Source organism: Nilaparvata lugens, chromosome 3 (assembly GCF_014356525.2).
Source record: "Nilaparvata lugens isolate BPH chromosome 3, ASM1435652v1, whole genome shotgun sequence".
NCBI lineage: Eukaryota > Metazoa > Arthropoda > Insecta > Hemiptera > Delphacidae > Nilaparvata > Nilaparvata lugens.
Genome location: NC_052506.1, coordinates 91,620,156 through 91,642,546, shown reverse-complemented (window position 1 = coordinate 91,642,546; position 22,391 = coordinate 91,620,156). Strand labels below are relative to the sequence as shown.

The window sequence follows — 22,391 nt, the reverse complement described above, 5'->3', positions numbered from 1 at the left end:
TGCGACGAGAATTAATCAGAGAAGTGAAGACACCTTTAGGCTAGCTTCACACGCATTCGGTTTCATTTGGTTCGGTTCGGTTCGTTACCGAAAACGAATGAGGCTTTCATACATGTCAGGTATGGTATGGCAAATTCGTACGGTTCTAATTAGGTATTTTCTTCTCAAACACAGCTGTGTTTGGATTTTCACAGCTCATGCTGGTATATTTAGATATAACAGCTGATGTTAAATTGTAAGATGTTATTTCTTGAACAACAAAATTTTAAAGTTAATTAAATATTGTGAATTATTTTAATAGTTTCTTTTTGATCATGTTAATTTTGGATGTTCAGAGAGATTATTTTTCAATTGAAAATGTATTCCTTGTTTTGACACATGGTATATAAATTTCATCTCTTCTCTCCATTGATGAAATCATGTGATATTCGTGGAAAAAAAATTCTCCCTGAGATTTAATTTATATCTTTCATATTTTTTAGCAAACTATTCATTGAGAAAAAAATGTTCCTGTGAACTAACAGAAATGAATTGACCATATGATTTTGACTTGGAAAATTTTGAAACAGATAATCACGATATCAGGTTGAAATAAAAACGAAAAAGGCAATCGTGTGTAAAAGACTTAAATTTGTTTTTTCCTGTTTCCCTAGCAACGAATTCGAATATTATGAAACCTATTCGTGTCGAGGGGGCGTTCGGTGCTATGCGGTTGCTATTCGGTACCGAATTCAAACCGAATCATCGTTTCACACTTATCGGAATTTGCCGAAAACGAACCGAGCCGAACCGAAAGTGTGTGGAAGTAGCCTCTCGCTAGCAACAAATTGAAACCTAATGGAATTTATTAGAGTCAAGTGGGCGTTCGGTTCTATGCGGTTTCTATTCGGTACCGAATTCAAACTGAATTACCGTTTCACACTTATCGGAATTTGCCGAAAACGAACCGAAAACAAAACGAACCGAATGAGTGTGAGACTAGCCTAAATCAGCACTTAATAACGGTTGAATATGACTCAGATGAATCAGACTTGGAAGTAAGGAGATTGATGTTGGAGTCAATTGCTCGTTGGTAGTAAGAGTATTCCTACTGGTTCTGGGAAAATGGTAGTAATATTTTTCAGATTTTGTTGTATTGCTTTCTGTCCATTGGAATATTGACATGATCTTGTTCTTTTTTTCTTATTAATTTACACTCATCAACAGAGTCGTCGTCATCATCATGATCATCACCATCGTCATTGTCATCGTCATTATCATCATCATCATCATACCCCTCGTTCTCATCTTCAATTGCTGGTTTAAAATATTGACATCATGATCTTGTTCATTTTTTCTTATTAATTTATACTTTTCATCATCATCATCATCATATTCCTCTTTTTCATCTTCAATTTTAGTTTAAAAATGTATTGTAGTTACTATATTTATTTAATTTTGTGAATTTTCTTTATTAGATTAGGCTTATACTATATTATATTATACTAATCATATTATTAGAATTGTAATTTTTGTTGTGTCAAGAGGGCTATTATGGAAAGTATTGCTACCTGGTGCCCTTATATTGTAATGGAAATAAATAAATAAGAAATATTTCATGGAATTTTATATTCAACTGAGCCACAAAAAATATTTTTCAAATAAGATTTCAAAATTGGAAGTTCTAATAAATTAGATAAGAAAATACAATAAAATTGAAAACTATTTTTCTACATATATGATAGATAGGCTATCAGTGGTTCTCAATAGGTATTTCGCGAAAGCTCTGGAATTGGTCCGCAAAAAAGTCCGAGGGATGGAATGGTCCGCGATAAGAGTCCGAGGAAAGAGAAATTGACTTTTCAAGCTTTACTAGTGTTTTTGAAATTATATTGAAGTATATCAATATTGAAATATGTGAATCAATTTCCTTTCCAAAATGTAATACGAACTCATCGTATGTTGAAAATACATGTTTCAATCGTAAAAGAAGTAATGAATTTCTAATTTGTAATACAATAAGATAAAATTTTAAATATTGTTTGGTATCTTGATGACGTTTTTGTACCATATGATCGAGTTAGCCAATCAGAAGCATGAAAGTCTATGTCTTTTTTGTATAGTACCTAACTACAGTGAGAACAACCTAAGTACTTGCACTACCAGATTTGTTTGAATGGTAAGCATTATATAGGAATGCTGACTTGAGTGAATCACACTATATCTATTTATTCAATGGAAATAATGTAGGCTTCCAATTTACTATATATTTTATTCTTCCAATTTACCATAAAATTTAGCAGTAATTAACGACGATTAACTTAAGAAAGAGAGAAAGAATTTATATAAATTATCTTTAGAGAAGTATGGAATCATAAAAATAAACTACCATCCCATATGAGAAGTGTATGACTATAGAGTTATTTGAATAGCCTACCACACCCTAATAATCATTGTTACTAAAAATAGAGAACTGATGGTGAGTTGTCTGTTTGTAGATCAAAATTATTTATATTAATTTTTTGAAAAATGCTTACCTGCTATTTTCAGTTTTTGGTGCTGGAGCTGCATTGTCAGACTTCGTTGTTTTATCTGGAATACCAATTTCTCGCATATCTCCTTCTGACATAGGAAAAGAAAAGGGCTATTTCAATTTTTATTTAAAATTATATACCTGTATGATTGAAGATGAGTCAAGCTCAAAGCACTCAGGCAGGCTAAAAATCATCTGGTTGAATACTTAGCATATACAGGGAGTCCCAAGAGAAGTGTAACTGCCCAAGATCATAGATTCTAATGAATTTTGCAACAACAGTGACTAGTAAAATTTTCTTATATCGACCTTATTTTGTTTTCGAGATATATAGATTCTTCGATATTTTCCACAATCGTCAATAACTGGAAGAAAACTATAATAAAAATCCAATAAGCTACTAAGGATATGGTTGGGAAGAGGAGGAAATTTCTGATAAGATCCCTATAATGTTTTCCTCTTCGAACTTTTTATGAGCGTTGAAACTGATTGAAATTTGGCTTTGAGCTTGACGAATGTAGCCTACTTTTTACAACTTTCAGCGCTCATAGAATGATTAAAACCGTTAATCTATGAAACAAATATATGAATATTATTGAAAATTTAATCCTTTTCCATAGAACTTGACTGATATCTTGACGATTTTAAGAAATATTTAAAAATCAGTACATTTCCAAAATCAAGGTCGGTATAAGAAATTTCTACTGGACATGATTTCTGTTGCAAATTTCATGTAGAATCCATTTGTCTTTGACTGTTACACCTTTTGTGGGACACTCTGTATGAGTAAGTTGGAATGTGAACACCGGAGGTGCTCTCACCTCCGTTAATGATGATTATACTTTCAAACCACCCCCAGCACCTCAGTTAGCACAGTGATTTGGGGTGAGGACTTTTGATATGATTACCTCGTAACTATCATTGAAACAGCTTTAGGTTCAACAATTGTGCTCCAAGCTTTTCCCTGTAGAAAATTTATCATGCTTCAGTTTTGTGTAGTTAGTCATGCAGGTGAATTGTTATTTAATATTATTTCATCATCTTTTTATAATTTTATTTTATATAATTTCATGTTCTATCATTTTTGAGAACTATTAAAATCTCTTAAATCTCTCATTGAGTAAATTATTACTATTTTGCCACTTTCTTTTTTTTCTCTCTCATTGAGTGAAATTATTACGATTTTGCCACTCCATTGTTGTATTATACTAGCCTGTTTATATTTATATTATAAAACTTTAAAGTGTTTTCTGTTGAGTGCTATATATATATATATATATATATATATATATATATATATATTGTGGTGCTCTTCCTGGGGGAGTCACTCTCACCTCCAAGGATAGGACAACACACGTAGGGTGATGTAATGCTGTATTGAAATGCCCCACGTTGGGCGCCAAATCATGTGGAGCGGTATTTGAAGGCTTCACATATGTAGGGTGAATCTTGTACTGAGTCAATGGTGTAGCGGTTATAAATTTTGTAATGGTGTGCGTGGACGCGGAATGTACACCAGACTGATTGATTCACTACAAGATTCAATACAATTGTCGGAATCGCAGGAGGCCTAAACGCTCGCTCACCCTTGATTCTTCTAATGACAGATTGTATTAAGCTGAAATTTTATAAGCAGTGTAGCGATCGCTAAACACTGAAGACGGATACCTTAAAATTATTACCTGTGAAGAATGAGCATACAAAATCATACAGGTCGAGCAAAAATCCGATGTAGATAATTTACGGGACTGCGTCTCTAATAAGTTCTGAAGGATTAAAATACGGTATTTGGACCAAATATCGTTCAGAATATATTTCGAGAACAGAGTCTTGTCGGGTTTTAAGCTCTATTGTAGGAATTTATATGATCTATGGCTGCATCTGCTGTACAATTGATGTGTTCGCTCCTAAGTCGAGGTAGGTAACAGATAAAAGCTGATATATGAGCAGGTAAGGACAAAGAATAAATATCTCGATCTGACCCCACTCGCTACATCCACTTAGACCTGTTCCAATATCCAGCTTAATTCAATTATTTCAATGATCGTATTCGATCGGTTCTTGATGATATAGAATGTATCAGACACAATAATTGACAGGCTTAAGAAATAATCGAACTCAGAAAGCGAATTAACAAAACTGAAATATATTATAATAAAATATATGATCATACAGTGCAGATTCAGAATTTGATTTACAGGTTGATAATAATTTAGCATTAACAGAATAGTTAAAAATTCTCTTGTGCTTGCATGATACCATGCGTGATTCAACAGAATTTTACAATTGATAAAATTGAACAGTTTTGAAAAAATAGTGAAAAAATGAATTATAAAATATTTTTAAAAAATGCTCGGGGTCGTGGTTCTGGCAGCGGAGGATAGTTAATCAACTACAAATTCTTAGAAATTCTATATGAATAAATTCTAGGCTCTTAATAACTAAAAGCGCTTGTCGGCGTGGCCAATAATTTAACGAAGAAAAAATTTATGTTTCTGCACTGAAATATTTTTTGAAGCGTAGATTGGGGCCCCTTTTAAAACTTATAACTCACGTGAATTTCCTTGGCGGTCGTAGTTTTCTTCTTTAGATCAAAAATCGTTTGATCGGCAGCAATCCAGGCTTCGGTTTAAGCACGTGTGGAATTTTAATTTAAATATCTCCTTCACCGAATTAATTAAGGGATAATTTACTTTAAGCTTTTAAATTTATCGATTGATGAGAACATAAATTTACAAATAACAAATAGATTGACCTAAAATATCGGCTCACAAATAGAACATATAAAAATCGAACAAGAAATTTTCACAAATAGGTCTTGGTAACTATAAAAAGAGATCTGAACGGTGAGGATTTCAAAAGGGAAGTGCTGTCTTTTTCTCTAAGCTTCTTTGCTAGACCTTTCTTTTGAGAATCTCGATGTAATAATTTGCATAAAAATTTGCCATGGTAGAACGCTTGTGACGTAGACATGACGTCAGTGGCAAGCAGTAGAATATAATTCCTTTAATTACAATAATGATTCAATTTATGTAATTCTTAAAACTGCTCAATCTTCTAGACATAGTTCCTCTCATACAATGTACATGTGTTAGCGTAAATGATAAGGCAGGGTTGTTGTCTGATAATAGATTAACATGTGTTGCTTTCAAACGATCACCTTCTTGGTGCTATTTCTATGCACTATGATTGGCTTAGGCTTGCCAAAGAGATTTAATTACCATGTGGTTCAGTTGAATTAAATCATTAATAAATTAATATTCTTGTACAATTTTTATTAGGTTTGAGACTGTTATAATTAATTTCTGCCGTTTTATCAATAATATAATTTCATGCTATGACCTATTTAGTTACAATAAGACCTGACATATAATATAATTCTTAAATAATAAATAATTTCAACGATAATACATACATTTTATTTTTTTATTTGAAATTCTTGGTCCTTTATTGATAGTTTTATAATTTTTAGAGATGGTATTATATCTTACGTGAAGCCAGCATGACATTTGACAATACTTTGAATTAGTCAGCTGCGTTCGAACTGTTTTAAAAACATCTGATCGATAGTAAACAAAGTGTAACCTCAAAATCAGTGAGCGATTCATAAACAATTTGTGCTTTATTTGCAAAATAATTACAATTTATTGAATAATTTTTTCTAGAAAATATTCAGTACAGAACGGTACTCTTATCTAATATACAGTTATTGATAAGTAAGCTTTATCGCTCAGTCGCTAACTATTCCTTTAGCAAATTCTTTCATTTTAAAAGGTAATCACAATTTTTCTCTCTTTTCATGAGATCTATTTGAAAGATTCATCACACAAAAGCCCCCAGGATATTTTAAATAGGTAATTGGGAGACGAGTCGAAACAATGACTATTTGAAAAATCCGATATTGTGATGAATACACCATTTCATCTCCTTACTTCTATGAAAACTCAACACTTAACACTAAAAACAATATATCGTGCACTTTTGGCTACGAGAAAATAAATAATTGATTGTTCCTTTCATTGGATACAATCGAAATACAGTAATTAATGAGGTCTCTTTGGATCCTTCATTAAAACAACTCCACAACTTCCATTCACGGGTGGCTTATGAGCAGACCCATAACTATAACAAATATACAAGATTTCACATATTATCCTCTTAAGATTCAAACAGTATTGGCAACAAATATAGATTTTCATCATTTTTTCATGGTTATTACAGGTTTCGACTCTTTATTCTGGCTTTTACATAAATTGGGTGAGAGTGTGATTTTACTTCGGTGACTTGACAATCGTCTACCGTTTGACTCGAGCAATTCCTTATTTGCGCTTAGTACGTTGTGTACAAACAGGGTTACACTTGAAATGGCTTTCTTGATTTTTATCAATGCTGGTTACACATATTAAGTATTCAAGATTACATTTATCAATTTGAATTTCAATTCATGATCTTTTGATGCAACAGTAATAAATTTCACATTTAAAGGTAAGAATTTCATTTTCTTTTTTTTAGCTTTTTAGCAATACATTTATATGACATAGAACATGCGCATTTCGTGCAATTTAACATAAATATATATTTTTGGTTGCGTTTTTTACTTACAATTTCACATTAAATAATAGGTTACATTAATTAATAACGATATTGCTTCGATTCTATTAACATTGACTCTAGGATTTCGTACACATTGGTTGGTGGGACGAAGAAAATTATCGAACAGGCTTTGGTTCTGAATAGATTTCTTGATCGATTCTGTATTTCGAGGTTATATTGACGTATTTTTTCAAATAAACTTTGTTTATTTTCTTTCCTCCTATTCACTACTAACTTCATCTGATTTCTAATTTACAAATATTTTCTGTTGATAATACAATTTTTGTTTTTGTTTTCCAGTTGTGCGGCTTGTACCAGGCGATTGTTTCTGTGATGATTGTAACATGAGGCAGACGGCTTGATCAGGTTGGTAAATTTTTAGAGTTGTTTTGTAGTTTTATTTTCTTCTGTTATTAAAGTTGATTTCGGTTTCTTCATTTGAAGTGAATTAATAATATTTCCTTATTGGCTGAGATGCGGCGAAGTTTAGGCTATGTTGATTAGGCTGCAGTAGAAAAATGCTAGCTGCAAAGATATGATTCGATGGGTAGGCTGTGACCATGAAAAGTTTGATGATTGATGTAATTTACAACGTAGCTTTCAGTTAATTAAAATATTATTCTTTCCTCAAGCCCCCATCTAAATTTGATTTCAGTATTATTCAAGGTCCAATTCCGATTTGTGACTATCTGTTTTACTAAACTTGGCTTAAAACGAATGTGCCGGTGGTGTCTGTGTGTCTTTCCAAATGATATTTTCCTTTTTTGCATGCCGGTGTACAGTCTACTGGATTTTAACCGGACATGACTGCGGTGGTTGTAGGTCTTTCTTAATAATATTTTTCTCCTATCTTGCATGCTTGTAAAAGATTTGATGTAGGATTTCAGCCTAACATGATGGCGGTGGTTGTAGGTCTTCTAGATATTCTTCTTCTTTCTTGAATTGTTTTGCTGCTTGTGTGTGGTCTTGACTTTATGCGGATTTTAATTGTTCTAATGTTGTTTTCTGATTGTTTTTGATGGATACTGATTTGATGTGTTGCAGGTGCTGTCCTCGGTGGATGGACAGTGATGTGGGCGGTCGGCGGTCCGGGCTGCTCTTTTACTCGGCGGGCAACGTCCTTGGACTCCTGGTAGTCGGCGCGCGGTGGTATGGGCTGTCCCTCTACCTGATGGATGTCGTCCTCGGCCTGGCGGGCGATGTCGGCTGGTCCCTCTCGGCGTTCTGCGGTGTGCGGCACGACTTCAGTCTTGACATTCTCGGTAGGTTGGTCTTCCTTATATGTGTCATGTTCGTTTGCCTGTTTTATGACCTCCTCGTCGAGTATGTTTGCTTCTGCATGCATGGGCTCAGTCTCTGGTCCACTATTGATTCTAATTGTCTGACTTTTCTCCTTGATTTGCTGTCCTAACATCCTGCTTCTTTCCGCTGCTTCCTCCAACTGTTGATCCAGTTTCTCAAAACTTGTTCATTTACCTTCTTTGCTTCTTGAACTTCCTTTTTTAATTCTTCCTTTGTTTGGTCGCTTTTTTCATTTAGATTGTTTATTGCTTCATTTGTTTTCTTCGATGCTTCTTTTATTTGTTTGTTGTCTTCCTTTAATTCTTCTTTTGTTTGGTCGTATTTTTATTTAAATCGTCCATCATCTTGGTTATCGCTTTCAGGAGGGTGTCCGTATCCAGTGCGGGAGCGGGCATACATCTAACGGTCATCTGCTGGTTTTTCATCCGAGCAACGGTGCGAGAAATGGGAGTTCCTGTTTCTGAGGCGTCGTCGTCCGTATGCTCTCCCGATGTTTCGTCCTCTGGCTCTTGGGCTGCCGAAGGATCCTCCACTAGAATGCAGCTCTCCTCCACCTGCGTCGAAGATAAATCATCCAGTACATTGGGATGGAAATCGGCGGATGCGGTGGCAGATGCGGACGGCGGCGAACAATCGGGTGAGATGTCCTCAGTGTCCGACAGACTTGGATTGACCTGGTCGTTTCCTGCCATGGTTTGTGAGAAAATAATGCGACGAACGTGTGCGGTGAATAAAAAACGTGAAAGTGTTGATGTGATATACAAAATAATTAACAAGAAATCCAATAGAAATTGCTATAGCTTCGTAGTGCGTGAAATACAGAAAAAGTGGTTTAGCAATGTGTTCAGTGATAAAATGAGTCAAGTTAGCAATATCGTTAACATAAAAATGACAAGAACATACAGGATACACAGTGAACACTCATGCGGTAATACAGGTACGCCTCTTATAATTTATTATTACTATTATTATAAATATTTTACTTTTATAATTTCTTGCCGCAATTCTATATATAGGGCTAGTATTCTTCGCAAAATTTTATATAAAAGCAATGATGCTCTGCTTGAATTCCACAATATATCCGTGATTTAATTTTACTTCCCTCTTTATGCTTTAAAAACTTTTAAAAATGTAAATAACTTCAATCCTCTTTTCCGTAAATTTTTTATAAATTATTTTAATATAGACCTAATATTCTTCAAATAATATCACCTTTCTTATGATATTTCTTATACCTGTGACTTATAGTATGACCAATTTTCGAATAACACAATAATAAAATTCTGAGTTCGATTTTTCCTCTAAAAATTCATCAATCGATAAATTTCTTTTCTGTTCAAAAATTGGGTATGGTACGACTTGTTATTTTATATAACAGTGAACAGTTAATACTAAATTCGAAGAAATTCACAACCATGAATTTTTCAAAAATTTTCTCGTTGTCAGCGCTATAGTATACTGAGCAACTAAATAATCCTCGTGGTCGATTATCTGCCTCTTCAATGCCTATCACTGTTGGGCGCCAAATCTTGTGGTGCTCTTCCTGGGGGAGTCACTCTCACCTCCAAGGATAGGACAACACACGTAGGGTGATGTAATGCTGTATTGAAATGCCCCACGTTGGGCGCCAAATCATGTGGAGCGGTATTTGAAGGCTTCACATATGTAGGGTGAATCTTGTACTGAGTCAATGGTGTAGCGGTTATGAATTTTGTAATGGCGTGCGTGGACGCGGAATGTACACCAGACTGATTGATTCACTACAAGATTCAATACAATTGTCGGAATCGCAGGAGGCCTAAACGCTCGCTCACCCTTGATTCTTCTAATGACAGATTGTATAAAGCTGAAATTTTTATAAGCAGTGTAGCGATCGCTAAACACTGAAGACGGATACCTTAAAATTATTACCTGTGAAGAATGAGCATACAAAATCATACAGGTCGAGCAAAAATCCCGATGTAGATAATTTACGGGACTGCATCTCTAATAAGTTCTGAAGGATTAAAATACGGTATTTGGACCAAATATCGTTCAGAATATATTTCGAGAACAGAGTCTTGTCGGGTTTTAAGCTCTATTGTAGGAATTTATATGATCTATGGCTGCATCTGCTGTACAATTGATGTGTTCGCTCCTAAGTCGAGGTAGGTAACAGATAAAAGCTGATATATGAGCAGGTAAGGACAAAGAATAAATATCTCGATCTGACCCCACTCGCTACATCCACTTAGACCTGTTCCAATATCCAGCTTAATTCAATTATTTCAATGATCGTATTCGATCGGTTCTTGATGATATAGAACGTATCAGACACAATAATTGACAGGCTTAAGAAATAATCGAACTCAGAAAGCGAATTAACAAAACTGAAATATATTATAATAAAATATATGATCATACAGTGCTTATTCAGAATTTGATTTACAGGTTGATAATAATTTAGCATTAACAGAATAGTTAAAAATTCTCTTGTGCTTGCATGATACCATGCGTGATTCAACAGAATTTTACAATTGATAAAATTGAACAGTTTTGAAAAAATAGTGAAAAAATGAATTATAAAATATTTTTAAAAATGCTCGGGGTCGTGGTTCTGGCAGCGGAGGATAGTTAATCAACTACAAATTCTTAGAAATTCTATAACTAAATATATTATATATTAATAAAATATATATTATATATTAATAACTAAAAGCGCTTGTCGGCGTGGCCAATAATTTAACGAAGAAAAAATTTATGTTTCTGCACTGAAATATTTTTTGAAGCGTAGATTGGGGCCCCTTTTAAAACTTATAACTCACGTGAATTTCCTTGGCGGTCGTAGTTTTCTTCTTTAGATCAAAAATCGTTTGATCGGCAGCAATCCAGGCTTCGGTTTCAGCACGTGTGGAATTTTAATTTAAATATCTCCTTCACCGAATTAATTAAGGGATAATTTACTTTAAGCTTTTAAATTTATCGATTGATGAGAACATAAATTTACAAATAACAAATAGATTGGCCTAAAATATCGGCTCACAAATAGAACATATGAAAATCGAACAAGAAATTTTCACAAATAGGTCTTGGTAACTATAAAAGAGATCTGAACGGTGAGGATTTCAAAAGGGAAGTGCTGTCTTTTTCTCTAAGCTTCTTGGCTAGACCTTTCTTTTGAGAATCTCGATGTAATAATTTGCATAAAAATTTGCCATTGGTAGAACGCTTGTGACGTAGACATGACGTCAGTGGCAAGCAGTAGAATATAATTCCTTTAATTACAATAATGATTCAATTTATGTAATTCTTAAAACTGCTTAATCTTCTAGACATAGTTCCTCTCATACAATGTACATGTGTTAGCGTAAATGATAAGGCAGGGTTGTTGTCTGATAATAGATTAACATGTGTTGCTTTCAAACGATCACCTTCTTGGTGCTATTTCTATGCACTATGATTGGCTTAGGCTTGCCAAAGAGATTTAATTACCATGTGGTTCAGTTGAATTAAATCATTAATAAATTAATATTCTTGTACAATTTTTATTAGGTTTGAGACTGTTATAATTAATTTCTGCCGTTTTATCAATAATATAATTTCATGCTATGACCTATTTAGTTACAATAAGACCTGACATATAATATAATTTCTTAAATAATAAATAATTTCAACGATAATACATACATTTTATTTTTTTATTTGAAATTCTTGGTCCTTTATTGATAGTTTTATAATTTTTAGAGATGGTATTATATCTTACGTGAAGCCAGCATGACATTTGACAATACTTTGAATTAGTCAGCTGCGTTCGAACTGTTTTAAAAACATCTGATCGATAGTAAACAAAGTGTAACCTCAAAATCAGTGAGCGATTCATAAACAATTTGTGCTTTATTTGCAAAATAATTACAATTTATTGAATAATTTTTTCTAGAAAATATTCAGTACAGAACGGTACTCTTATCTAATATACAGTTATTGATAAGTAAGCTTTATCGCTCGGTCGCTAACTACTATTCCTTTAGCAAATTCTTTCATTTTAAAAGGTAATCACAATTTTTCACTCTTTTCATGAGATCTATTTGAAAGATTCATCACAATATATATATATATATTATATATATATATATATATATATATATATTATATATATATATATATATATATATATATATACAGAGTGGCGTAAAAGTCACTGGACACTGCTATAAACAAAGACTGAATTTATTTTTTATTACAAAAAATACTTAGAATTATTTTTTATGTTCAAACTGTTTTCCGTCTTCATTAATACATCTTTCCAATCTTTCGGGAACACTGTGACATACTTTATGGCATAGCCTGGTATCACTGTCCAAACCTTTAAATGCGTCGTGTATGTAGTCTTTCAGTTCGTCGATTGTCTGAGGCTTTCGAGAATAGACAAAGCCCTTGAGGAAACCCCATACGAAAAAGTCCATGGGCATGATATCTGATGAACGTGGAGGCATGTCTATATCTGCCCCTCGTCCAATCACTTCTCTGTGGAAAGTTTCGTTTAAATAATCGCGAACGTTAGTGGCATAATGTGGTGGAGCACCATCGTGTTGAAAGTAAATTTCTTGAACGTTTTCAGCACACGTCATGAGTCCTGGTACCACGTAATTCTGAAGCATATCCAAGTATTTATCTCCTGTCACAGTTCCTTCAAAAAAATATGGTCCAAGAACGCCAAATGATGATATTGCCCCCCAGACACTCACACCAGGTTGTTTTAGTTGTTGTTCTAACAAAAGATTTTGATTGTCAGTATACCAGTAAGTACAGTTATGTCTGTTAACTTGTCCGCTTAACTTAAAATTAGCCTCATCAGACCACACAATTTTATTAAACAAGTTAGGATCGTGTTTCTTTTCGTTAAGCATCAATTCACAAAATTGAAGACGTCGATCTTGATCATCTTCAAGTAACCCATGTAGCAAAAGTGGAATGTAAACTTTGAAATTCCGTTTGTGTAATATTCTTTGCACAGACCTTCGTGATAAATCCAGCTCAGATGCTAATCGTCTTGTTGATTTTCGTGGACTGTTGGTCACAGCTAAACATACCCGCAACACATTTTCCTCAGTTGAGACTATTGTTGGGCGGCCAGATCTTGGTGCATCCATAACAGATCCATGTTGTTCAAATCTATCTCTTATGTCGTATACTGTTTGTCTAGATGGTGGTTTTGATGTAAAGTGTCTACATGTTCATTAACATCTGCAGTAGCACCACTTTTATAAAATGTTTTTAAAGCGAAGATTCTTTCTTTTTTCGTTAACATCGTGACAACTGTTTAACAAAAAAAAAAAACTAATTCGGAAACTACAGCTTCGGACACGTCTCACAGAACACACTTTCAAAAACTGACTAGATCGATTGTTGTGTTTGTCATTGCATGGTATTGCCAACTTGACAAGGCGTAATTATCAACATTTTGTAATACCAACATCATGGGCTGAAACTATTGTACTACATCTTCCTGTTATTTTATTTTTTCTTTTAGCCAACTGTCCAGTGACTTTTGCGCCACTCTGTATATATATATATATATATATATATATATATATATATATATATATATATATAACAAAAGAAATAGAGATGAGGACTCAATGCTCTATAAGCTCACAATTAGCACGAATTTTTAATCAGATGGTGAAACGTTATATGACCAAAAAGATTAAACAATTATTATAGGAGGCAAACTGGTTTCCCTTCAATAAGCCACGCATTTTGAAACTTTAATGGAAGCTTTCATTTTGTATTCAATAGTAATGTCCGCAGTGACGTATCCAGAAGAACATTTTGTGGGGGGAGGATATTCGTTTAAATATTTTGTAAGAACTGACTTCAATGAGCTCAAATCGATGCACATTATTCCTTCAAGTCCTGTGGATTTTTCTATCACTATCACTAGAATTTGAACAGAATGGACTATGTAAATTATAACGTTTTATTATCATACAGACGGCATTGAAACATTCTTACTTTTCTGACCCTGATATGGTCATTAAAATGTGCACTCTTTAAAAACATGAAAAACATATAATCATTTATTACAGAGCTTTGATAGTGTTCAGGCCTATAAAACTTTCAAGAGGGAGTAGCCCACAGAACACAAAAAACTCGAAAGGAATGTTAGTTTTCAAGTGGAAATAGCAAATCATCCCACCAAATTGAAGATATATTCTCAGAATTTTCTGGGGCAAGCCCCTGGACTCACCATTGGTGGAGGTTATGGAATAGCCCCCAAAGTTTAGGTGCTTTCTACTCTGATGTTCTCATAGCCTACTATAGAATAAATATGATACATAGAAATCTACATGAATGAATTCCTATAACTCTACTGATTCTGATGTGTGAATCCGCCTTTTGATAAAATTCAAGACCGTGGTCACAGCCCATTTTACCACAGAAGAGGCCCACTAATGTCTGTCAATTATGGCATTCTATTTCAAATTGGACCATTCAACGAAAGAGCTGGAAGTCATCGAAGCTATTATAGTCATTTGAAAACTGACCATCTTTTTTGTTGACACTCATTTGTGATGTTACAACTTTCTCCATATAAAAATCGGATCTCCCATTCAAATCCGCCTTTGATGAATTTCAAGACTGTGGTCGCAGCTCATTTTACCACAGAGTAGGTCCACTAATGTCTGTCAATAATGGCATTCTATTTAAAATTGGACCATTCAACAAAAGAGCTGACTGAGCTGAAAGTCATTGAAGCTATTATAGTCATTTGAAAACTGACCATCCTTTTTGCGACACTCAATCTTCATTGTTACTCTTATTATGATAAGAGTATAATTCCTCACGAAGTAATGAGACAGCTCAGAACTTCATAAAGAGTCTTGATAAGGAAAGGCTCAATCGGTGGATTGTAGCTATGGAGGAAATGGACTTCACACACTCCAGCAGGAAGTCATGGAACTTGCTACGCAAACAGGGAGCTGCAAGTTCAATATACCACACAACATCTAAAGCCATGCCTGACGAAATTGCAGACAAGATTGAACAAAATTCAGGTCCCAGTATACCACAGAGTGAAAAAGCTGCAATGAAAAGGCGTCTCAGGAGAGCACTGAATGAGTGTGGTGAGAGATCGGCATTTGTGAACCCAATCACTTCTGAAGAAATAACTGAAGCAATAAAGAGAATCAAGTGTGGGAAATCACCTGGAGCTAATGGTGTAATGCCGGAATTTATCAAACACCTAGGGCCACATGCAATCTACTGGCTGTCTCAATTGTTCACAGCAATCATTGATCAGGCCAGAATACCAAGAATGTGGAAGAAATCAAAAGTTGTTGCTGTACTGAAGACAGGGAAGGATAAGGAAGACCCATCTAGCTACAGACCTATATCTCTCCTGTTAGTCACACATAAACTCTTTGAAAGGATTATTCTGTTGAGGATAAGTGGTAGAGTGGAGGAAAATCTCCCAGTTGAACAGGCAGGCTTCAGAGAAGGTAGAAGCTGTGAAGAACAGGTGTTATCACCATTCATTGAACATGGATTTGAGAAGAAATTGAAGTCAGGCACTGTTTTTTTTTGGACCTAAGCGCAGCTTTAGCGTCACCCTTGCTCTTCAACCTCTACACTGCAGACATTTCAGACACCAGGTCACGTAAGTTCTTCTATGCAGATTACATTGCTCTTATAGTCCAGGGACCAACATATGAATTGGTGGAGAGAGAACTGAACAAGGACCTGAGTGTTCTGAGGAAGTATTTTTCTGACTGGAAACTTGAGCCAAATCCAGCTGAGGCACTGAGCACGGCATTTCATCTTGATAACAGAGAAACTAATTGTCAACTCAATTTTGTCTTCTGTGAGGAGAGAGTAAATCACTTTGAGGCCCCTCGCTACTGGGAAGTGAAGCTGGATAGAACTCTAACCTTTTGACAGCATCTTGAGAGTCTCAAGAACAAACTGGAGACTAGGAACAACATAATAAGTAAGTTGGCTGGTACAAGCTGGGGATGCAGTGTGAAGGCTCTGAAAACATCTAGTATGGGAGCACAGCACTCATACTAAGAAAATAGACATCACCCTGAATGAGACGATGAGGAGAATGAGTGATACCATGAGACCCACTGGAACTGAGTGGTTGCCTGTCCTATGCAACATTGTTCCACCAGCATTGAGAAGAGAAGAAAGGACTTATCAGTTGATGAACCACTTATCCTCCAGACAAGAGCTGCCACTAATGAAGGATATGCTGAATCCACCCCTTAGAAGATTGAGGTCTAGGCATTATCTCCAACTGGTGGAAGTTGAGAGAAAAGATATTATAGAATTGTGGCGGCAGGAATGGTTTCAGGTCAACATTAAGAATAAGACGTTGGTGGAAGACCCATCTGTGCCTTTGCCTGGAATGGATTTGGAGAGGAAACTTTGGTGCAGGTTGAATCTCTTTCGTACATCTGCAGGCAGGTGTGCTCAAGCACAGACTACTTGGGGCATAGCCACTGACCCCCACTGCACCAGTGGAGATGTGCAGACGATGCAGCACTTGGTGGAAGACTGACTACTGTATTCCTATGAAGGGGGACTCAGGGGTATTCACCTGGCGGATGAACGTGCCATGTCCTGGCTGGAGGGGACTGTGGGAGAGCCTGGCATTTGACCTACCAAAAATGAAGAGAACACAACGAGACATATTTATTTTGAATATTATAAACGCTATATGTATGTTTGATCCATTAGATTGTCTATATGTTGTTGTTTGTGTGTTTTATTACTGAACTGGGCCTGAAAAAATCAAAAGCATATATATATATATATATATATATATATATATATATATATATATATATATATATATTATATATATATATATACTCAATCTTCACATTGCATTTGTGATGTTACAATTTTCTCCTTATAAAAATCGAATCTCTGATTCAATATTCAAAATCAATAAAAGTCAATAATCAATATCAATGTCTGTATAATAGAAAAATGTACATGACGCTCTTTCATCAGCTGTTTGATGATGCTGGAATATTTTGTAATTTTCTCTTTCCAAATTGATAAATAATTTTAATAAAGATAAAGGTTAAATAGAATTCGAAACAGATTAAAATTAAAGTCTATTGAAATACTGAAAATATAACTTGATATTTTAAAGTTTCAATGTTGGTACGGATGATGTCATAGGGCGTAACGAGCAAATTCTTCTTTGTGTGCTCTCTCGCTTTTAAAATGGCTTCTTGATGTGTTGTGTATAAATTTAGCTTGGCTTTTTTAAAGATTATAAGAATTGAATTATTATAGTTTCTGTGAAGTTGAGTAATTCTATTGAGATGAAAAAAGCCTGTAACCAGTTAAATTAAATTATTATAAACAGATAAGTACTTAGTTTGTAAGAAGATCATGTTTTGTGTAATGGTTCTATTGAGTGTTTTGTGTTTCAAATGCCTAAGCATTATGAAAATTATAATCCGATTTGCTCTAAACTGGAGTTCTTATTTAGAAACAGTAAACCCATTCATAATTTCTGTCAGGATATTGGTAAAGGGAACCGATAGCTTTTCTTTAGGTGATAGGTGAAAACTATCAAACCTTTCGGAGGAATTCGGTAGCACGGCACATTCTATCAAATATTATATTGATAATAGATTCTATTCTAGAGTGATCATATTCTATCAAAAATATGGAAAAATTAAGCACGGTTTTCTATGGATAGGCCTAATGAATTTGAGAATTCATCTCAACTTACCGTACTTTAGAACTTTTGAAGACCAGGGATCGAGGTAAATGATTTCGGTTACACTGGCTGTATTAGAAGGGTTAGGAGACAAATCTTCTCTTGATATTTCGTGTCGGGCTATTGTTACACCGTCAGGGTATCTTACAGCAAGCATCGGCTCCTTCCCTACGAATGATGACTGCACACGAATTAAGTATCTTTCCTGTCAAATACAAAACTAACTTATAATTGGCGATTTATATACTCTTCGGAGAAGAGATGAAGAGGAAGATGATGATGGGGAATATAAAAATGTGGAGGAGTAGTAAAAGGAGAGAAAACAAGACAAAGAAAAGAACAATGTAAAAAGGTGGTCGAGAAGGATGAGGAGGAGAAAACAGAAGAAGGGAATATTGAGTTGCATTGCTTTTTGTTTGACCCAATAATGGAGTAACTCAAGTTTTCATTGACATTTGCACAGTAACAGTAGTTGAAACCAAATTCAATTTTAAACTAGATTAATCCATATCCTATTATATTAAGCGATCAATTTCTGTATAAATATATTCATATATTTACATGGTTATGTGGTTATATGGGTATATATTTATGTTCAACAGATCTCGAAAACAGCTCTAACGATTTTCACGAAATTTGGAACAAAGTAGGTTTATGATATGAAGATTAGATTGCACTAGGTCTCAGCCCTTGGATAACTCGCTGAAGGAAATTATAAGGATGAATACGTCCTTGGAAAAACAGCTGGAAATTTTGTCATCTGTCAATACCGTAATGAAAGATAGCAAACAAGTGCATGTGTGTGGGCGGATCATCCAGCTGATCTCACGAGAAGAAAATTCAGCAAGAGAAACTTATTTCCGTTTATTTCTCTCTTTTTAGAAAACTTGTTTACTTCAGAAAGTCCAAAATAGTAACTATAGTGAGGTCCACGTTATAATGGCAGTGTATGATTGACAATACTGTTGATGTCCTTTTCTATCATACAACAAAACAGATAGCGCTATCTCTCTCCAGCTTTGCAATGTTGTCTGTTTGCCAGAATATTTTATTTTTACTTTTGACAGTTACTGTACAAAAGTGAGCAAACAATTCTCAGCCGCCAATTTTTTCTTCATTCCATCAAAATACTTTAGTACACGAGTCATATAATTGATTTAAGATGTATTTTTGAAACAATGAAATAATTTTTGACATTACCATACGAGAAACACAAATTAAAATACCTGAAATGACATTTTTAATTTTGATAACTCACCATCCTAGACTTCATTCATGCTTCAGTTAGCCTACACATTATAGGTTAGACTTACTCATACTGGTATGAATAATATTGAAAGGATATTTCAGAATTATTTCCATCGAAATTACTTATTTCAAATAAGATTTATATTTTTCTATTATTTTTAAAAGAAATTGGAATAGAATACCTACCGAATAACTTGATTCCTTTTGTTTTGAAGTTCGAGTTGGTGTATCACAGCTTTTCAAATTAGCTGCCATTTCAGGTTAGTAAATCTGATCCCCGTTATAAAAGCATATAGTTTAGGATCAAATTATGAAAAAAATCATTTTATTGATGAATTTAATTAATTTGGAATAAAATTTATTATTTTATTAAAGGAATTGAAATTATTATCAGATCAAATTTAATGGGATAAATTGAATGACAGCTGTGTACACTCAGTGGCAAAATTGAGTCAATTTGGCAACGTTGTTCTCGTATCTTTCTTCACTGCCATTATAACGTGGACCTCACTATAGATGATGTTAGTGTAGAATAGTACATATTGTAGCAAACATAGTATATCATTTGTAAAGCCGTATTTGACCTACATGTGCCCAGCTGGCAGTCTGTCAGTAGAGCATGTGAATTTTGAATATTTTTGATATTTATGCGCCTGCTGAAATAAAAATACCATATGGTTCTTACCAGCTCTTCAAGGCGCTTATACCAAACTCTGCTATCAATCGCTGCAAACTACTGCTGCTTTATCAATCGTCAATCTTTACCGCTGCATTGACTGACTCCTCAATCATAGATGTTGAAGAGGTAGATAAATATAAGGATTTCAAATTTGCACAAGACAATAAGGTACTGACATCAATCCAACTTGCTACCATTTGACAAAGGGGTCAGCAGTGTGAGATAATACCGAGTGTGATCAATGACGGTATTTTAATTGTAATTCCTTATACTTTCTATGACTTGTAGTACTGCTTCGACTCAATTCTATGACCCTGTATTTCAGTCAATTTTATTTCAGTGATTAGGTTGAACCATTTAAATAAATCTTGAGAACGTATTATTTCTGAAGATTTAATGATCAATACTGTATATCACTGATTTATCCAACTTACTTGGTGTAGAATATAGTTGGTTGATAATTTTATTAATTTGTCAATAATGATGAATAAAAATACTAGTACAAGATTGGTCATGCATGAAGACAGGACTAAAAATGAAAGATAGACCATTCAATCAATCTTCTCTTCTTCTTCTTCTCTATACTTATAAAAGGCTAAGCCCCGACAGACTGAAATCACACCACAGCCCAAACTACTGAGCCTAAAAACTTGAAATTTTGCACGATTGTTTATGGTAGCCTGAAAACATCCACTAGGAAAGGATTTTCAAAAATTTGCCCCCCTGAGGGAGCTGGGCCCCCCAAAATTTTGTACTTTTTAACCGCTCATTGCACAGCAAAGTCATGAGGGACTTTTTTGTTCAGTTACAAAAAAAAATTAGATCTATGCAGAAAAATTCCGATCAGGAGCACAGGGGGGTCCAGGATAGGGCATATTTCGAAAATTTTGATGCAAAATCACACTACAGCTCAAACTAATTGTCCTACAGACTTGAAACTTTGCACAAATATTCTTCAAACATGCTAGACGCGCACTAAGAACGGATTTTGAGATATTTTGCCTCTAAGGGTTTCAAAGGATGAAAAAGGATCCTATCAAGTAAGGTTATGAACATGGTAAGGTGAGTGCCATTTATGGAAATGAGATAATTTATTTATTGACATGTGATATGCTAACATATGTTGTAATCATTGGAAATAACAAAATAATATGATAGAAATTCAAAAAAGAACATCTGTTCTATTATTGCTTTCTACCTGATTCCACTCAACCTCAATGATATTGTTCTGATAATTGATAAGTATTGTAACATATTTTAATTTGGATAGATAAATAAAAATCCCTAGCTGAAATATTTATAGGTCTAAGTGAAGTAATTGGCTAATATCGCCAAAGAGATAACGTAAAGATTAGATAATATCGGACGTCCTGGCTAAACTGTACAACAGCCTAAGAGGAATGGAAATAAATTTTGCTAATATATAATATTATATAAAATATTAAAAATTGAGGTTAGGCATAAACATTTTGTGATCGGCGACCTAACGATCGACCGAGCCATACAACGTAGAATCTGACCAAACACCTTGGCAGAAATTTATTGTGGCAAAACAGTATGCAATTTGAGGAACTAAAGGTCTCACGTGGCTAATTATTGTGATGTATGTAACAAATAATAACCTATAAAAATTACTTAGCATGTAAAGAGCATATTTAAAAACCCCAACAAAAATAATTAATGTATTAAGGAAGTAGGAGGTTACTGGGCGCATGAATACTGTAATAATTTGCATGCACCAATCAAATAGTGGCAATTGATAGGCGGCAATAGTGAGCCGATTCAAAAATATTTGTATATATTTCTACAAATAAATAGAATTTATAAAAATTGTTATATAGTCTATGTTTTGGATATGGCCCGAAGGCAAGGAAATTATTAAATATATAACATAAGTAATAATTTAATATTTTAGTACGGTCTATTTGAGCCTTGAATGGCGGAGGACTAGAATATTCAAATTTTATGCAAATTTGGAAATCGGAAATGAGAATTGTAAAATTGAGAAACGAGAACCACACTCGCCTGCCAACTGCCACCATGAGAGGTCACTAAAAATTATAGAGCGTAATACCTTGCTATATCTTGTAATAATTTAAAGTTAAATTGAATTACTAAATTTCTTATAAGACTTTGTGATGCTCTTATAAAGCAAAAGTCATTTTTAAATAATTTTGTAACCCCTTGGAAGAGACGACTCCGGCTACAATAATCCATGACCACCAGGAGTTGGATCGACATCAGCAGCTCATAAGAAAATTCCGACACGTGAGTGGAAAATATTGAAATAGTGATAGGGCGCCCTCAGTGCTTTGAAATTAAATAAGAATCAA

The 22,391-nt window shown here is 34.3% G+C and overlaps 1 protein-coding gene across 3 annotated transcripts in view; it reads right to left on the bottom strand.

Moving 5' to 3' along the window:
• The window catches only part of LOC120350637, a 194,187-nt gene that overhangs the window by 5,467 nt on the left and 166,329 nt on the right, over positions 1-22,391 (bottom strand). For all 3 annotated transcript variants that reach the window (XM_039425035.1, XM_039425037.1, XM_039425034.1), the window contains exons 11-12: positions 18,144-18,336; positions 2,517-2,601 (exon numbers count right to left, since the gene is read on the bottom strand). In XM_039425035.1, coding sequence (XP_039280969.1) covers positions 2,517-2,601; positions 18,144-18,336 — 278 coding nt within the window. The remainder of the gene's footprint in view (positions 1-2,516; positions 2,602-18,143; positions 18,337-22,391) is intronic.